Source organism: Myodes glareolus, chromosome 12 (assembly GCF_982192425.1).
Source record: "Myodes glareolus chromosome 12, mMyoGla1.1, whole genome shotgun sequence".
Classification (NCBI taxonomy): Eukaryota; Metazoa; Chordata; class Mammalia; order Rodentia; family Cricetidae; genus Myodes; species Myodes glareolus.
This window is the reverse complement of record NC_142037.1, coordinates 51,495,568-51,515,108: the sequence shown is the minus strand read 5'-3', so window position 1 is coordinate 51,515,108 and position 19,541 is coordinate 51,495,568. Positions and strand designations below refer to the sequence as shown.

General features: G+C 37.0%; 1 protein-coding gene across 4 annotated transcripts in view; it reads left to right on the top strand.

Annotated features, from left to right (window-relative positions):
* Diaph3 (diaphanous related formin 3) overlaps positions 1-19,541 on the top strand; it is a 452,383-nt gene that overhangs the window by 82,528 nt on the left and 350,314 nt on the right. For all 4 annotated transcript variants that reach the window (XM_087912260.1, XM_087912261.1, XM_087912259.1 and 1 more), the window contains one exon: positions 19,207-19,337. In XM_087912260.1, coding sequence (XP_087768386.1) covers positions 19,207-19,337 — 131 coding nt within the window. The remainder of the gene's footprint in view (positions 1-19,206; positions 19,338-19,541) is intronic.

Here is a 19,541-nt window from a genome sequence, read left to right as displayed (position 1 = left end):
TAATTATGGATGGTACCATCAATTTTTATGTAAAAGAAGTTGGTCTGCCTTTGTGCTCAGATATGTAAATGAGGGAGCCAGCTTCTTGTGTATATATCCTGTTTTTTCAGTCTTTATACCCAAAAACGCCCATTTAGAAATATATATTTTTTAGTAAGAACAAAATCTGATGTTGCTCCTAACAAAGAACACTGTCTTGCTCTTGTTTACTGAGTTGTTTTGTTATGGTGCAGATGGCCTGATAACATGGACCACATTTCAATTAGGAAAAATAAAAACAAATCAGCAGAGCTAATAGTATGCTGTTTGCATAGCTTTCAGTGCGACTCGGAATAGCTCACAGATTCATTTTATATTCTTGTAGTAAATTGGTACTCATTTAATAATCACTTTTATTTACAGAACTTAGTTTTGGAAACATCTGGATAAATCTATGAATAATTTAAGTGTTCAAATAGTGTTTATTAATTATTTGCCAATGCATGAGAATGCTGGGTGCTGTAAACAGCAGCAGACTGAAGAGTACAGGAAGTGTGGAGCTATCAGATAGCTCTGTCACCATAATATGTACAGAGGATGACACTTGGTGCCCGATTATTTCTCTGTCACCTCAGAAGGCTCGTGTTCGCTAGACCAGAGCCCATAACATCTAAGTCACTTTCCATTTCGGAAAGTCATTTGATTCCTTCCTGTACTAAGAATACCACTCAACTGCCAGTTGCTGTTTCCACTATTCACTTGAAAACTTGATGTGATTTAAAAAAAACTATCATTTGAACAGTAATGTATAAAAATTACACAAAATATAGATTAAAAATTGAAAGTAATTTATAGCATCTCTGCCAGAGGTAACTGCTGTTAACATTTCTTTGTTACTTTTTTAGTCTTGTAAAATAAGGTTGTGTGGTTGAAGTTACTTACCACTTCAAAAGATGTTTTTGGAAAGTAAATGAAGTACTACTTTATATGTTGTATCTGTTATGTGTTAGGTTAAAATATCTATAGTACATGTCTTATTTTTTATTCTTTTGCTTGATAAAGTATCCTAACAAAAGCAACATAAAAAGGGGAAACCGTTGACCTTAACTCACAGTTCTAGATGCCACTCCATCCCAGTTGGTGTGGTGTGAGTGAGAATGGCTCCCATAGGTGCATATGCTTGAATAGTTGGTCAGCAGCTTGTGGAACTGTTTGAGACGTAGTAGGTGTGTCTTTCTTAGTGGAGGTGTCATTGGGGCTGCCCTTTGAGGTGTCAGAAGTCCAGGCTGTCCCCAGTTAGCTGTCCCTACTGGGGGATAAGCTTATAAGTTTCTCAGCTACGGTTCCAGCACAGTGCCTTCCTGTTGCCATGCTCCCGGCTGTGACAGTCATGGACCCTGATCCTTTGTAACTGTGAGCCCCCAAGTCAAACTTCATCTTCGGTAAGTTGCCTTGGTTAGGGTTTAGTATGGCAATAGGAAAGTAACTAAGACAGTAGGGCAGTCAGGATGGTAGGAGCGTTGTAGCAGCTCGTCATGTCTGCAGTCAGCAGCAGAGAGACGATGACGATTGCATGCTCAGTGTTATGAAACACTCATCAAAAGCAAAAGTGGGGGGAGGATTTATTTCTCTTAACCTTACAGGTCACAGTCCATCCTTGAGAGAAGTCAAGGTTGAAACTTGAAGCAGGAAGCTGGTTCCCTCTTTGGCTTGCTTACTCACAGGCTCATTCTTAGCTTTCTTAGACAGTCCAGGACCGCATGTCTTAAACCTTCTAGGACCTTCCCACTCTGTACTGGCCCTGTGCATCCGTTCATAGTCAGAATAATTTTGCTGAAGTCATGCCCATCAGCCAATCTGATCTAGGCAATACATCAGTCATGATGTTTCTCCCAGTTGACTCCAGGCTGTGTCAAGTTGATAGAGCTAACTAGTACACACACACTCACGTGCTCCCTCAACTGATTCTGAACTGTATTAATGTACATAAAGCAAGCTGAATGTAAGTGTGCATTTGTTTATGCATGTGTTTACTTATTCTCTCTTCTCTTTTTTAAAATTTAAATTTATTTTTGAATTTCATCTATGTATTTTGTGATTACATTATTTCTTCTCCTCCTCCTTTCTCCTACTCTTCCATCACCCTACTACCCTGTTCTCTCTCAAATTCTTGGTCTCTTTTAATTATTATTGTTATACACCCCAATGTATATAAGCAAACAAACAGATATGAAATACAACCTGCTGAGTCCTTTCAATGTTGCTCATATTTTTATGTACTTAATGCTTGGGTTGGATAATTTATTACACTTCTCCTTGGAGAAGACTGATTCTTTCTTTCTCAGTAGTTATTGCTTACCTGTAGTTTTTGCTTACCTGTAGTTTTTCTTCTAGGGGTGAGGCCTTTTGAAGTCTTCTCCCATCTATGTTGGCATGTCAGTTGGTGGCCAGAGTGGCAGGTTACTCCAAAAAGTGCAGTAATGGCACATATATCTTGGAGTAGCCAGCTGCTACCTATTTGGATGCAAGTCTTACTACTTTAATTAAGCCCATGCAGCTGTGTGGCTGGTCCGGCCATGAAACCCAGAAGAGAACCTACTGCGGCTGTTTCTTCTTTGACTGGATTTGCTGGTTGCTTTAAGTTTCTGCCACTTTGGTTTACAGATACACACACTAAATAAATAGCTATAAAAACAATGCTAAAATAGTTAAGTGTTATACAGAATTCTTCCTTGTAGAGAACAAAAGAATCTCCCCACCCCGAAATTTATGAAGCTTGTTAAAACCCTGGCAAACATAACTTGACACAAACTAAATAGAAAAAAATGATTCTATTTGCAAGAAGAGATTAAAAAGTGGAGAGGAATTGAAGGCCTCTGATGAGTAGTAAAGAAACAGACACCCAGTGTAGGACTGTTACAGCGGCTCTAGGTATATCAACACACATATCTACTCAATAGAATGAGCCGGGGTTCATGGGCAGGAGGAACATGGACACATGAATCAGGTTTGTAATATTAGGAGGTTGCTGGTGGTCATTCATAAGAACAGTTGTGGACCAGGTGAGTGTGTAGTGAGGAAAGTAGGTAATGGTTGTTTATCATGTTAGTCATTTTTGATGGTAAAAAGGGAAGAGATGAGTTTCTCCAAAATTTCCTCCTACTTCATGTTTGAGACAGGTGTAGGACTATTTCATTTGAAAAAAGGGTGTGGAATCATGGAACCATAGTATCCCTGTTGTGGCAAGTTGGCAGGCCTTTCTATAGAATCTTAGAGCGTTGAGGGCCGTAGTGGAGATCAGTGTGGACTTTGCTGATGGGTGAGGTGCACAATGCATAGGAAAGGAAGGTAATATAAAGAAACCAGGAACTTGGTGTCCACTGCTCCATGACTGTGGACATGTCAGAGTATTCCCATGCAAAATGATCCAGAGGTGTATGATCCAGAAGTGATCCTGAGGTGTATGACCAGAGAACAAATATGGAAAACTCATGTGGGATGTCCCATAGTAAAAAAATTCTAGAATTTAAAGTAGCTCTGAGGGCTATAGCTTTTAATCTAATGTTTGTAGAAGTGAGACTTACCATACTTTAAGGCATAAGAGATAAAATATTAGAAGTATAAATTTTAATGAACTTTGTTTAAGAAAAAGACACTTGTCAAATGAAACTCTATATCGTCACTTTAGTTCTTAGTAATAATTTAAATGATATTTTCATATAAATTTCAAAAGCTTTGACTGCTGTACATAAATAAATAATTAGATTTCATTTTCTTTAAAATAAAGTATTTAGTGTTTAGTGATACTTTCTTTTATGGACATATATGAACAGGGAAGACTGACATCAGTAATAAGAATGGCAAATAGTTCACATGGTCCTAATTTTCTTGTAGTGACGTGGAAGTGACAGTACGTTCAAGCCAATAGTTCAAGTGGTAAGTACATGATGGTTGTGTGAGGTCTTCCTGGGATGTCAGTGATAGGAGCCTTGCAAGGGAAACGGGTAATCTCGGTGGAATCTGACCCAGCATGCTTATTGCTCACCTTTTGCCTCTTTCTAAACACAGGCTCATTTCTCTCACTGCCAAGTAGCTTTGTTCAGTTGGAAGTCTTGAAACTATGAAAGAATAGTCTGTTACTTAGAAACATCAAGATGTTTTTGTGATAAACTAGAGATGAGAAAGGATAATGTGGTGAAAATATTTCAAATGATTTTAACAAAGAATTAGTACATAGATCTGCAATGAATTTTTGTTCACTGATTAGAAATGAAACTTCAAAGGAAAAAAAGAGTCAACAGAAAAATGGGCTAAGGATCTGAAATGTTAATTTATGAATAGAATAAACCCAAATAAATGCTTTCATAAAGATTCACAGTTCTAGAAATTCAAATATAAGTAATGTTACACCCTTCAACTCATCTTGGTATGGAAAGAATTACATTCATGGCTTATGCAACTGTAAGGTTACATAATATTTTTGAAAAGCCATTAACAAAGAAAGTCTATATGCTTTCTGACTCAATTTCTTCTCCCGAGGCTTTATGATGAAGAATAAAGTCACTAGCGGCTGAAGGTATGTTAAAAAAGAGGTTGCAGTTCCTAAATAGTTTAGAGCTATCCATGATTTGAAACAATGTGTTTGGAGTAAAAGAACTGGAGTATTATCAGATATTCTCAAGAATTTCCATGAGGCACGAAATTATTGTGAAAAGTATGATAAAGAAAATGAAAAGATGTTTCACTTGAGGAATCCCCCTCCCAAGCTTCTTCATATGTATTTGCATGTGTGTATACATGCATGGGAACTGTATCATAAGCATGGCCATCAAAGGAAAGTGCATTGGTCATGTTTGTACCCAGGTAACCATATGATGTAACAGGAAATAAATAAACTACTGGAGGGTTTCATTACTATGTTTCAGTAAAGCGTATGTCTTGATAATGAATAAAGAAAGATATTTCAGCCGCTAGTTGAAAGTACTGCTTGGACAAGCAAATGAAAAGAAAGTTTGGTTCCTTTCAGAATTTAATTTATTATTAAAGTCTTCTATTAAAATGCTTTTCGTACAAACTGCTATATTTTCAGTTTCACTGTTGAAAACACTATTGTCACTAACCTTGGTTATTTTTGTGATTTCTCATAGTAGCTATTTATATTTATCTATTCCTGGCATTAATTAAATATTAGTTCAGAAAAGAGATGTGTATGCCTATTATACAAACATATCAGGCATACTCTGCTAACAGTTACATGTTGTCGATGATGTAAATCATAAAATCAGATTTTGAATAAGCAAATAGCTTTTTAGGATACTTTTGAGAATATTAATTATATGCATGCAGTAAGCATATTTTCTTTCATAGGAAAGCTATTAAATCATTCGTTTGTTTGTGTTTTAGTTAGCTTTGTACTTAGTATAGAAATATGCCTCAAGAGAGACAGATGATTGAGCAAGTCAGATTAAATGTAAAATGTCAGTTGAAGAGGAAAGAGACAAATGAGTGTCAGCTTGATGTTAGCTGGTGTTCATTCGGGTGTATGCGCTTCTCACTTCTAGGGTTTCATCCCTCACAGGGACGCAGTTCTGGTTGTTTTCCAGCTGACTTGGACTGTATGAGTATGAGTACAGTCTGTGTCAGACGCAAACAGCCCGCACCGTGTTCGCCAGTGAGTTCTAGACTGTTTCTTTTTCTGTCTCAGTGACCTTGTGTTGGTGGCTTGTGATGGACTCATTCTCAGGAGGTGGTTTCTAAAAGTTTACCAGCAACATGTTCCCATTTAATTATGGATCAGGGTTAAAATTAATTGGAAAATGGATGTTCAATTCCAACATTTAATTTTGATTTATCAGAAATTTAAGTAAAAATACTTATAGCATATGAAATATTTATTTTTCTTACATTTAAAATTTTATTTATAAAATCTAGTCGAGCTACTGCTTACCTTTCTTATCATTAGTATCAAAAATAGGATAACCTAGTTCTCCTTTGAAATAAATGGGTTATTACTTATGTTACACACAAATGTGTAGGAATGACCCTTTAAATTTTATGTTTTAAGTTGGGCTAGAGAGATTACTCAGCATTTAATATCTCTGTCTGGTCTTTGAGAGAACCTGGGTTTGGTTCCCAGAACCTACTTAGCATCTCACTAACAATTATCTGTAACTCCACTTTCAGGATATCCAATACCCTCTGCCCTCCGTGGGCAATGGACGTGCATGTGGTTCGTAGACATACATATAGGCAAAGCATCCATATACCTAAAATAAAAAATTATATTACATTTGCATGATCTCTGAATTTTCTTAATGTGTCTTACTAAGAATAACGTGTAGTAAATACTAATGCATAATTTATATCTATACATTATCATTGTTCACTGTGAAATACATCATTTGAGAAATGTCTTAAGTGATACCTTTTTTTTAACCACTATATATATTCTTTTCGGTTGTCTGTTGACCAATTAGAAAGATTATTATCTTTCCTCCTCCTATACCTAAACTTTTGCTGTTCTTTGTGTACTCTTGTAGTGTATCATTTTGGTTGCTGAGAGCATTGATTAGTAAGTTTTTCTTTTCTGTTAATTTAGTAGATGATTTAGCATTTAATAATACTGCCTACAAAGTTTAGAAACGTTAGCCTGTTTAGAAACTGCTCTCGGAATTAATGAAAATTGCTTTACATTCAAATCTGGAGATGAAAAGAACACCTTAGTGGCTAGACACAGGACAAGTGTCCGTATCACCAGTGCTCGTTTGTGTTGTTTTTAACGTCAGTGTATTCTAGATTCCTGCTCAGTACTGTAGCACTTGAGTGACTGACATTTTCTTCTTTTTGATTTAGGTGCATCTCCTTGTTTTTCCATATGGGCCATCAGGAGATGTGTTTGTTTGCTTTCAGATGTCAAGGTGTAGGAGGAATAGTCAACAGGATGCAGAATTAGTGCCCTGCAAATTAGTGAAACTAATATACCATTGAAACATGCCCCCTAAGCGTTTAAGAAACTTACCAGAAATTCTGCTTGTATTTATTCTGTAGTTTTCAGTATGTAGACCACATTAGATGTGCAGCAAATGTATTGGGATAAATGAGTGCAATGCGTGGTTTAGACCAACAGTCCTTACGTGGTTATTGTCAAGGTGGGGCTTTCGAAATTCTTTTGAATAATTAAGTTTTCCTGGAATGCATAAATTAATATTTAACTGGCAGTCCTCTGTCTGGTAGTATTAATTAAAGTGAGTATTGGAGGTTAAAAGAGTTGTGGGAATTAGAAATATCCTTTGGAAGGAGATGAGCCAGTTCTGGTGGTGCCTTACTGTGATCACAGAACTCATGAAGTGGAGTTTGGTGAATTGATTGTTTTGAATTTGAGGAAAGTCAGTGACATATAACATTTGTCTCAAAAAGTAAGAGGGAGGAGAAGGAAAAGGAGACAGAAGTGTTTAAGGAAGATAGGATTAGAGCATGTGGAGTGTTTGTGTGAACCTCTCATAAAGATGTGTACACACAGACAAAGCCATGCTATATTTATATGGAGAAGACACTGGCCCATTTGTCTAGAGGGAAGCACCCATTAAACATGAACATATTAGGAAATGAAATTGCAAAGGAATGCTTTTAGAAAATCTTGAAATTTTAATATAATCCAGAACAGAATAATTTTGAGATTGTTTGCTAGATGCTTTTTATGCCTACCTACTTACTAACAGGAGAGATAATTTTGCCTATGTTTTATTTTTTATGGATTTAAAATAAATTAAGACAGCAGTCTTCATACTGCATTCTAGGCCTGTTGCCTAGGCTAGCCTCGAACTCAAATTACTTGTGTGTCAATTTCTTGGGTGCTAGGATTGCAAGTGTGAGTCATCATATCTGAGTTCTGTTTTGTCTTTTAGAGTGCCTTGTAGATAGAACACTCAGTTTGCTGAAGTGTTCTGAACATACTTTTGTGAGCAATTCTATTAGCATTTTAACTCTGTGTCATTCCTGATTATATTTGAAGGAGGTAGCAGAATGTGAAAGATGCACTCCTTCATAGAAGTCTATCTGAACTTGGCTTCTTGTCTCTGTAATTTTTTTAATAAATCCTCTAAGGTTCTCCACTGTGACAACTATATTTCTATTTCAGTTGGGAATTCCTTTTACCTATGTTACTGTGGTATGAATTTTAAATGTTCCCTAAATCCTTTGTGTGTGTGTGTGTGTGTGTGTGTGTGTGTGTGTGTGCGTGTGTGTGTGCGTGCGTGTTGGAACTTAGTTCCCAGCCCATGATGCTACTAATTGATGGAAGGAATTTTATGAGTTCTAGTTTTAGCAGCAGCAGCAACAACAACAGCAAAATATTGTAAAGATGTTATTGTGTTTGGAGGGAAGATTGCCTCTCTTGGCCTCCCCTCTTCTGCTTTTGTTCACTTCTAGGCCTTGTGAGGTGACATAGACCCAAGGAAACAAGCTCAAGAGAGCACAGACTGAAATTTCTGAAACTCAGCCAAAATAAACCTTTCTCTTTTAAAATTGATTTACCTTAAGCATATATTACACCAATTGCAACACTCACTAGGCCATTTGGTAAACATTACTTCCTTAGTGTGGGGTATGTGCTTTTCGCATTCTGATTTCTTTGCATTTTGTGTTTGCATTCTCCCCACTTAAAGAACTTGTAAGGTAGCTATGCCGTTTTTAAATTGCACCAGCTGCTTCACCTAACTGTGCCTTATTCCTTTTCAGTGCATTCTACTTCCCAGTCCCCTTCTCTTAAGAACTGCTTTTGAGGGCTGGAGATGTAGTCAGTTCACAAAGTCCTTGCCTTGTGTAATGGTTTGAATGAGATGACCCCCATAGTACATGTTTTTGAAGATTTGGTCCCCGGTTGGTGGCTGTTTAGGAAAGCTTTTGAGGTATGGCTTTGCTGGAGGTATGCCAGTAGAAGTGGGCTTTGAAGTTTCAAAAAACTCATATCATTTTAAGTTTGCTCTTTCTGCCTCCTATTTCCTTTCTTCTATAATGTGCCATGGTCTTGGTGTTTTATCCCAGCAATAGAAGAGCATGTAATATACTTTATAAGTTTAGAGAACTGCTGTTGATGCCAAGAACCCGTATTCAAAATGCTGGCCATGGTGGCTAACACTTACAATTCCAGCACATGGGAGGTGGAGACTGATTAATGTATCTCAGGCTCCATGGCCAATCAGCCTACCCTTTCTCAAAAAATACCAAAGACTTGGAGCGATTACTTAGCAGTTTATTATTTTAAGGATTTGTATGTATGTATGTAAATATGTATGTATGTATGTGTGTATGTGTGTATATATCATGTATGTATCTACCCCTGTCTGTCTGTCTGTCTGTCTGTCTGTCTGTCTGTCTGTCTATCTATCTATCTATCTATCTATCTATCTATCTATCTATCTATCTATCTATCTATCTTATCTTTCTGTATCTAGAAAGGGTTTTTCTGCAACTAAGTCTGTTCTGTAACTCACTCTGTAGACCAGGCTAGCCTTGAACTCAGAGATCTGCCTGCCTCTGTTTCTCAAGTGCTGGGATTAAAGGTGTGTGCCAGACAGTGCCTATTTGTAGTAGCGGAGATTTGGGGAAGTAAATGCTTCAAATTTCTGCCTTTTACCTGTCACTTTAGTTGTGGGACACATTTTAGAGAAACACACAGTTGCTGGTCTCTAGCTGCTTCTGCTTTGGGTAATTCAGTGTTTCCAGCTTCTGTCTACATCCTGTTGACGGTGGTCTCAGCCTTCCTTCTTGTATTTTGATTTATAACTGTACTATTAAAAAAATCACATGCTTACTATGATGGCAATAGAAGTTTGCTCCAAATGTCTTTGAGTTTTGCAGCTGCCGGTGCTCTGTAACCACAAACAGCTTTCTTACCCAGAGATGATCTGACTCCCACTCCCACTCTCATAACTGATCCTGGTTATGATGAGTTTGGATGTGATCCAAAGATTTTCTTTCTCTCCTTTATGTATCCTCCTGCATTTAACCATAAGAAAGTGTGTAAAATTTTGTATTTGATTTTGCCCCCTCTTATTTTATTTTTTAAACATGTTTAAGTGTGCCTACATACATGTCTGTGTACTACATGCAAGCATTGTCTATGGAGGCCGGAGGAGGGTGGTAGATCCCTCACACTGGAATTACAGATGGTTGTGAGCAATTTGTGGTTCCTGGGTATCAAACTTATGTCCTCTTAATCACATAGTCCTTGCTCTTAATCACTGAGCCATCACTTCAGCCTGTGTACTTGGCTTTTAAATGCTTACTCATAGGAACAGATTAGATTTCTAGGGTGGTGTGTATGTACAAGAGACAAGGGATTTATTCTTAAGTAAGAAAAAAAAAGGGAGACTTCGACTGTCAACATTTTCAGTGACATTTGTAAGTACAGCTCAGAATCATGGAGGCAAATAATTGCACAATTACCTGGAGGAACTGAAAGCAAATTGCCTAATTTTGAAGACTGGAACATCTGGTGTTTTCTCAGCCCCCATCCCCTTTTAGGAAATGCCCAAAGAAGTTTTGTTGTGATTTCCCTTTTATATAAACATAATCAACATAATAAAGAAGATAATGAACCAATGACTAAGAGCTTCACTGTGTTATTCTATCTGCTCAGATGTGCCAAGCAGATCTTTATCGTTCATTGAACCATCAAATAGAGGCTGGCAAATTAGAACATCCATATTTATTTAATCAACTCCTCCACCCTCATCTTTGGGTTCTTTTTAAGACTTTTAGTTGCAGTTTGTTGCTCAGTTGAAACTAAATAGTTCTAAGAGAACTCTGAAGACGACAAGTGGAAACAAGTGGCCTCTGTGATGCCATGTAAATTTGCCTTCTATTGTTCAAGCAGAAAATATGTGATATTCTGTTTTAGGTGACATAAACCGGAACCAAAGTTTTATGTATAGTTTGATTTAAAAGTATCCATTATAGAAATAATGCAAAACCAAGAAAAATTATTAAATTTTAAAATGGTTTTCAAAATTTAGTTCATATTCATGTTGCAAAATCCACAAATAAGCATATCACTTGATGAGCTGTTGCTGAGGAGACACACTATGCTGTCAATATTTTAGGTAGTAACGTAGGATAATGCCAATGTATCCCTTTTCTTTCTCCTCCCCCAATTGCTTCTAACATCTTGACTTCTAAGATTGCAGATTGGGCTATCATTCTATTTTTTAAATCGTTTAAACTATTTTTTTCCTTGTGTTAAAACTCACACAGCACAATATTCATCACGGTAAAACACCTCATTCCATGGCATTCGGCATCTTTGTCGTGTTGTACTGCTCTCAGCCCTGACGAGATCAGAACACTTTTATTTACCTGAGAAGAATGCCCCCCTGCCACAGTAGTTTCCCTCTTTTCCTCACAGAACCCCACTGCAGATGACTCCTTCTGATCCCATTGTCCCTTTGCTTTCTTACTATCTCGCACTTGATCCTTTAGGATCATCTTGTACAGGTGGAAGAACCAGTTTTCAACAAACATGCACACATGCACACATGCACACATGCACACACACACACACACACACATACATTTGCATGCCTGAAACCATGAACAGACACAGAGAGAACCATAAATTCATACTGATAATTTGAAGTCTAATTCTGTAGCATTCATTGTACCTATCAATTAGTTAATATTGTAACTTTTTAAAATCTGACTTGAAGTCCCTTCAGTACGTATTTACTTCATTTTCAGATTTCTTTCTAAATTTTCATTCTTTTTATTCTTTGTCCCTTTTTATGGCTTTTCTTTTGAACAGTTCAATTTTGTGTAATTTTTTATTCTTCTACGAACTAGCATACTTTCTTTTCTATATTTGATTACTTAAAAATATTTCTTTACTCATTAGAAAGTATTTTAAATATTCTCTCAAGCAGAACAAAAGCAAGTGTGAGATTTTACAAGATGGGTCAGCATTTAAGGACACTTGCCCCTTGCATGATGACCTTACTTTAATCATACCAACTCACATGGTGGAAGGAGAGAAGTCACTCCTGCACGTTTTCTTCTGACCACCACCCTGCATATACGCATTTATATGCGTACGCATATATGTATGTAAGGAAATGGCTGGGGAGATGGCTTAGCAGGGAAGACATTTTCTATGCATGTGTGACGATCAGGAAAGGTGTTTAGATCCCCGACATCCACATAAAAGCTAGGTTAGTGATCATGGCAGCACAGCTGTTACCCTGTGCTAGTGCACAGGAGATGGAGACAGAAAGGTCCCAGTGTAGACTGTCCTGGTTGAGTATGGAATCAGTGCATTGAGTACGGGGCCCTATTACAGGTTGAGGATGGAAAACAATCAAGGAAGATGCTGTATTGATCTTAACTTTAGCACGTGCGCATACATGTGGACTTTACCAGATACATGTGAACACCCAAACACATGCGTCCACATCAAGAAACACACATATAAACAAAGAAAGGGAGAAAAATAAGGTGTATTACTAAAGGTAATGGCCAATGTGAATTGAGTTTCTTTTATGATATCCCATAGTAATAATAATGAACAAATAAAGTATGTTGAATTTTTTATTTGTTTTAAATTAATATTTTTAAATTAATATGTAATTGTCTAAAACTAGTATTGGTTTCTTAGGCTTTAAGAAACCTTTTTTCTTTGTGGAGTATTTTGAAGCCAAAAAGAGAACGTTTTTATTACTTATCTTTGTAACTTTTAATTGGCAATTCTAAACCTTTAGTCTATGCTCTTTTTAAAGATTTATTTTAACTAATTTTAATCATGTAGTGATGATCATTGTGCATCAGTACTTCATGTGCACATGAGTGCAGCTGTCTGCTGTGAGCTACCTGATGCGGGAGCTGGAACTGAACAAAGCTTCTCTGCAAAAGCAATATGTGCTCTTAACTGTGAGCCACCTCTCCAGCCTTAGCATGTACAGTTTTCAGTGTACAAGTAAACAGTCTTCTAGAATTGTAGGCAGAGATTTTGTTTATAATGGTGCTTATTTTATGTTTAATTTAAAAGAGAGCCCTTTAAAGAGATTCTTGTGAGCCATAGTTTGTGTGGTTGGTGAACCTGTCTCTAGTACTTCGTAGCTTTTATGTTTCTGCTTCAAGTCTGTATAAAATCATCTGAGGTTAACAGATTTTATTGCTCCTACAACATGATTTGAGTGGAAGATGTTCCTGAAACGAGTAATTCGTGCTACAGTGACAGCTTAGTGTTTCTGTGGTTAGTGACATTAGACACTGTTGAAATCATTTAAAAATTCAGGAAAATTGTGGCAGTGCACTTGAATAATTGTGTATATGATAGTAGTCAGCTTGTGGTTATCCTCTTGGCAGCAATGTGCTTATTACGTTTGCTTTGAACTGTGATGATTCTTCAAAAATTATTCTTGTTTTCATTCTTTTTCCCTCCATCTTGTTTCTCACAAAGCTCATTACCTGGTTTGGTACCAGGAATTAAGAGAGTGTAAGACTAACGGTACAGAGGTAGTTAATTTATGGTTATGGACTTAAAAGTGTACGACACTGAAGGATTTGACATTACAAATATTCTTCGATATTGGTGGCCATTTTCTGTTTTTTTTCCCCTTCAGTTTTACTGCTTTAAATTACAAAGTAAATGGCAAAGAGAATTCTAATAATGAACTTCATCTCAATCTCTTACTAGTCATACAAATTTTTATTTTGATAACCTCTAGTGCCTATATAGTTTTGATATTTATATTTTAAAAGTTAACACTCATTATAGACAAGGAGAATTAAAAGACTAAGGTATTAGTTTACAATAGAAGATGCTACGTGATGGATTTTGGTTCTTTTCACCTAGGATTGAAGGATGTTTTAATTTGGCTATGAGTGAGCAGCAATCGTAGAAGTGTTTAGGAATTTGATATTGCGGGTCATTTAGACAACAATCATTCTAGAAACTACCATATTAGGCAGTGTTAATTTCATAGAGGTCAGGGATGAGTCTTTGCTGGTATTCCCAGGTATCCTTTTCCTGGAGATTTGTATATATCTAGACCATGTATTTTGCTTTTATTATAAATTAAATTATTATTAAAATAAAGTCGAACATTAAATGATATGTTCTTCACAGTTGTATAAGAATCACTCAGTTGCTTGTCAAAGGTAGTAGGCTGCATCAGCCATTCTCTCCCCTGGTGACTGTGCGTGTCTGTTTTGTCATAGACTCGGTATTCTGACTTATTATACAAAGAAATATTCTAGGATAGTAGATTTGCCTTATAGCTGAGTTGAGATGAAAGGAGGGATGTCTGTAGGCAGGAACAAAAGGAGCTGGTCAAGACAGGTCAAAGGAAATGGCGACTATTACCTTTAATAGTCACTTAGCAGGAGAGAGCGCTTGGTTTAGACAAATAGGAATGGTGCAGGTATGCATAAGGCATGCATATTGCCTTTTATGCCCTTGAAGATACTTCATAAAGAAGATGACAGGTATAATCTTTGTACTTTTCCCCATCTGCATTTGGTATTTTAGAATAAATTTTGCCAAGGGATTAAAAAAGATTTAAAAATTATGTGGGATAAATAGCCTTCTAATTTTTGTGATGTCAGGCAGACATCCTTATCTCACTAATGTGTTTTGATACCACAGGGGATAAAGCTTTCTAAGTATTTTCATCTTCATGGCTAATGGATTTCAAGATATGCAGCAGCAAGCCTCCTTCGCATGCTCCCTCTACCCTCTACTTCCTTTGAAGTTAGGCAAAATGAAAGGAACATAAGACCTTGTTGAAAGGGAGTGTTTATGTTTCTTCACACATTTTTTTTTCTCCTCTCAGTTTTATTTCTTTCATACTTTTATTTTGGTAGGGAACATGTTAAAAATTATCATCCCAATTAGTTTATTTTCTGTTCTTATTCTGAAATGTTTCATTCTAAGTAAAAATTTGTTTCAGGATATATTATATTGAATATGCACATTTCCTGTGTAGTTGATTTTCCTTTCTGTTCTGATTGTAATTCTTCTCCACCTATGTTGCCTTTTATCGTAACCACATCCATTCTCTGGATGCAGGCAGCTTGCACAGGACTTGTGAATTACTCAGAATGGACTGCTACCGTGCAGAGTCTGTCACACAGAATGGCAACATTTACCACGATTTGGATATTTAGCCCATTGATTTTCCTTCCTGTAACTACAAGTACCATTGTCTTTAATGACTTCCCCATGGAGATGCTTCACCCAGTGTTTCACTTTGTTATCCCAGTGATCTTTGGAACTGATACGTAAATAAGAAAATGAGCTTTTTATTCTATTTTGAGAAAAGCTCCCTGCAATTTTGGTGGTATTTTTCTGAATTTGTTTATTATTTCCCAGGAAAATGTCTTACTTAGTGAATTTAATTTGTAACTTTTTAAAGCGGTTTGTTCATTTTTGATACCATTCGTTTCCTGTCTGTTGGTATCTGCCTTCTGCCCTTGCAATGCACCCCCTAATAAAATAAAATTTTTAAGAAAAAAGGAAAAATGAAAACAAAGGGAAAAATCTCATCAAGGAAGCTGTTGTGAAACACAGAGACTCACACAGTAAACCTCGTTATCTTTACTTGCAAGTGTTCATTGCTGAGTCATTGGTCTGGTTTCAGACCTGTGGTTTCTGCTGTACTATCAATGTTGGGTCTTCACTGGGACTCCTTTTGGATATCCTAACGTTGCCGTATGTCATGGAGGTCCTGCAGCTTTGGGTCTGCAGGATCAGCCCCTTCATGTGCTCTTGTAGATATTAGATGGAGTGGATATTGCTGTGGGCCTGGGTAGTTGCCGGGTTGGTCAACCTGCCAGCTCTCCCCTGTCTTCACCACCACGGTGAGCTCTCCAGCATTGCCCTGGCTGGTTCACCCACCTGCTATGAGTAAGGGATGGCCAGTTCTGCTTACACTCCCTTAGTGTCAGCATCCCTATACCTGGACCATCAGGGCCTGCTCTCTAGTCTTGCCCAGGTAAGCTGTATGACCTCTCCTGAGTGCTTTAGCTGATGAGGGACAGGATCAGTTTTCTTCAGTGTTCCAGCCAGTGAAGGGTGTGGTCAAATCTAAACAGCTCTATCCTCTCAGCCTTTGGTGTTATCTGCAGAGGCCACAGCTGTGTCAGAGCCGTGAACTCAGACATGGGCCCCAGCAACAGCTCAGGTCCAGACATTGTTATGGCCTGGGTGGCAGTCAAGCCACTTACCTCAGTCCAATCCTCTCCTTCACCTCTTCAGATACTCTGTCCACAGGCCATGAACCATTCTGTGTGTCTCTCTCTCCTGTAGCACACCACACTTTTGCCCACCATAGTAGTACCTGTCTGCCTGGCGCTGTAAGGCCCAGGTGGGCCAGTGTTTTCTCCTTGGAGCCCATCCTAGCCGCATGGCGTGGTGTCAGAGGTGTTGCTGGGCTGGAGCTGGAAACCCAGGGCTGCATTTTGGTTCTGTCCTGCCTGCGCCAGCCACAGCTTATGATGCAGTTGTTTTGCTCAATGGATTTTTTAAATAAAGCTGAGTCTAGGTGTTAAGTCCAAAGTACCCCACCCTCTCAATTGGCAGTGCTGGTGATAACGTCCTAAATGTCTAAACAAATGAACAGCCTTTATCAGTTCAAAGAAGACACCCTGTTGTCATATAAAATCTGCTTACTTTTCTGCCAGATACCCTTGGCAGTTTGAACCCCAATAAACCTTTCTTTCTACCCATGGGTTGGTCTAGCTTGGTGGTTTCACTGTGCCCTTGCACTTGGCATCTAGGAATATACTGTTACATCTCTATTTACATTTCCCTCAATTTCTTGCTATTGCTTTGTACTTCTTAGTTCTTTCCTTTCATTTGTTATTTTTCTTGTTACTTTGCCTTTTGATGCCCTTATAATGTTTCAAAAGTATTTTAAAATGCCCTTTTCAGTGTTTTTTAATGTTTAGCAATCTTTATTTTAATATGTTGAGCTTTGAAAATGATGCTGATAAATTCATGAAGGTGATCATGACATTTGAATATGATGTTACTTCTTTTCCACCTACGTATGTATTAGAATTCTTGCTCAGTTAATTAGCTGGGACCTCTGCTGCCGTTGTGCTAGTGAGTGGTAGGGGAGACATGCTCCCTTGTTGCTAGCTTCAAGCAGGAAGCATCCAGTATGATTACTATGGGACAGAAGTAACTGGAATAGTTTATGAATACAAACAGTCAAAATCTATTCAATGTTGTTAAAATGGACTAATAATGTTATCTTTGTCTTTGGATATCTGAACACATACTTTTAAGAATTTTCATGAAGAAACTCCATTGAATATGGGTTCAATTTGTTCTTTGTCCAAAATGACATCTTTTGGTTCAGCTGAGTTAGCTTGTTGATTCTGTTAGAATCATGATTAATTTGCCAATAAAGCTTGAACTCTATGGATAAGTCCTTGATTCACATATTGACCTGGTAATTTGTACAACAAATCAAATGTTCATGATATCAAGAAATCATAGGCAACCTGTAAACCAAGAGACAGATGTTAGGAAAGAAATATTAGTGGTCTGAGGACCAAAGGAAGCATAGTCTTGGATACCTATTTATTCATTTGCGATGTATTTCTAAAATATTTTCTAGTTATAAAAGAAGTCTGTAATGAACGGATTCTTTTGGGATTAAAGTACACATTTTGAATAAAAAGTGCCTAAATATTCTATACCAGTATATATATAAAATGCTTTGGTTAGAAATACTGATTAGTGGGAGTCATTTTGTTATTTCTTCCTCTCTTTTGTTTGTTTTTTTTCTCAGTTTCCTGTAATAAAGAAGTCAATATTTTGGCAACTTAACAAACATAAGTGTTGCATTAAATGAATTATTCTTAATGCTATCAGTTGAAGTGAGATGGTTATTACTATTTCAGTTGCCTTATGCGCTTTATTGCGTCATTTTTAATCCTTTCGAGATTTTGACATTGACTTTAAATAACCACCTGATATCACCATCAATAAAAACACTGTTTCCCCAATACTGACTTGTTTTGCATTGCCATTTGTCTTTTCTTGCATAATGTTTGGCAATTAATAAAGGAAAAGAAATGAATAAAAGAAGGGCTAGAGTTTTAATCCGGGTTTGAACGTGTTCGACTTCTTTCCTTTGTACATCTAGTCTCTAAATAGGTATTCTTTAAGAGCTTTCTTCATTGTTCCCTGATATCTTCCTCATTTCCCAACTGGGACACATGCATACCTTCTGAACTGGTCTTTGCTTTTGATCTTGGGTTATATGTCCACGCGATTTCTGTGGCCTGTGAAGCTCTCAGCCCCTTCTGTCACTTTAAAAAAAATACCTGCCAGCCTAGCTGTCTTGTTTCCTTAGATGTTAATTCAAGCAGGCATGACAGAAGCCTTTGAATTCCTACCTGTGAGGCACTCACTGACTGCCGTGTTTAAAATTGTATGTTTCATACTATGCATGTTTTTATATTTTTGTTTATCTTTCTCACTAGTAAACTCACTATTTGCAGTATAATGAGTGTGTGTTTTGTGTGTTTTGTGTGTGTGTGTGTGTTTGATGGTACTGGGGGTTGTGCCCAAAGATGTGCTAGGTTCTCAACATTAAAACTGTACTGATATGCCTGTGTCTAGTGAGAATTTAATGTTTTTCAAATAACCAAGGAATTATACCCTTTCTATCCCATAGTTTATATAAACTAGGTCCTTCCAAAATCTACCTTGGAAAATTAAGAGTATAATAGTACTCTACCAATTTATTGTCTGTCTTTTGTTATCAACTGAATACTTCTTTTTTTATTCTTTTTGTATATGCTTGTGTTTTTCTCTGAATGTATCCGTGCATTGGTGTTTGTATATGCATGTGTATGTGTGTGTGCACGTGCCTAAAATTACACTTCCAATGGCAACTGATTGAACCAGTGACTAATGGCTCTTCCTGTATACTCAAAGCCTTGTTCAATAAGTTCATTTGTTTAAATTGAGTTTTAATATTTGAATTCGCTATGACATGTTACAAAAAGCAATCATTTTCATTATCAAAACATTTACTGTAATTTTAATAGCATTTGTGAATAAAATCAATTATCTGTTTATAGATTTTTTGTTAGAACATTTCACCTCAAAACAGTAATTTTTAAAATTATTACTAGATATGATGAATTTCATCTCTTATAGATAATCTTCATTGTAGCATGAATTAAAAAACAATTTTCTTTTGATTTTTTTTGCAGGGAAGTCTTAGAAGTAGCCGACAGATCTCACCTCAGGAATTCATCCATGAGCTGAAAATGGGGTATACTGACGAGAGACTTTCGACATATCTGGAGTCACTGCGAGTATCATTGACCAGTAATCCTGTGAGGTAATTCATCCCCTGTCTGTCACTGTGGCATGTTACTTAGTTAAACAGATTATCTCTATTCTGTCATTTTTAATTACTCCATCTGCAAATAGCTAGTATACATTACCAGTTTCTCAAGATGAAAACCCAATACCAAATGGCCTTTAAAGCATATACATACAAGTAACATTATAAAGACTAAACCGGATGAATTATGTATTTAGG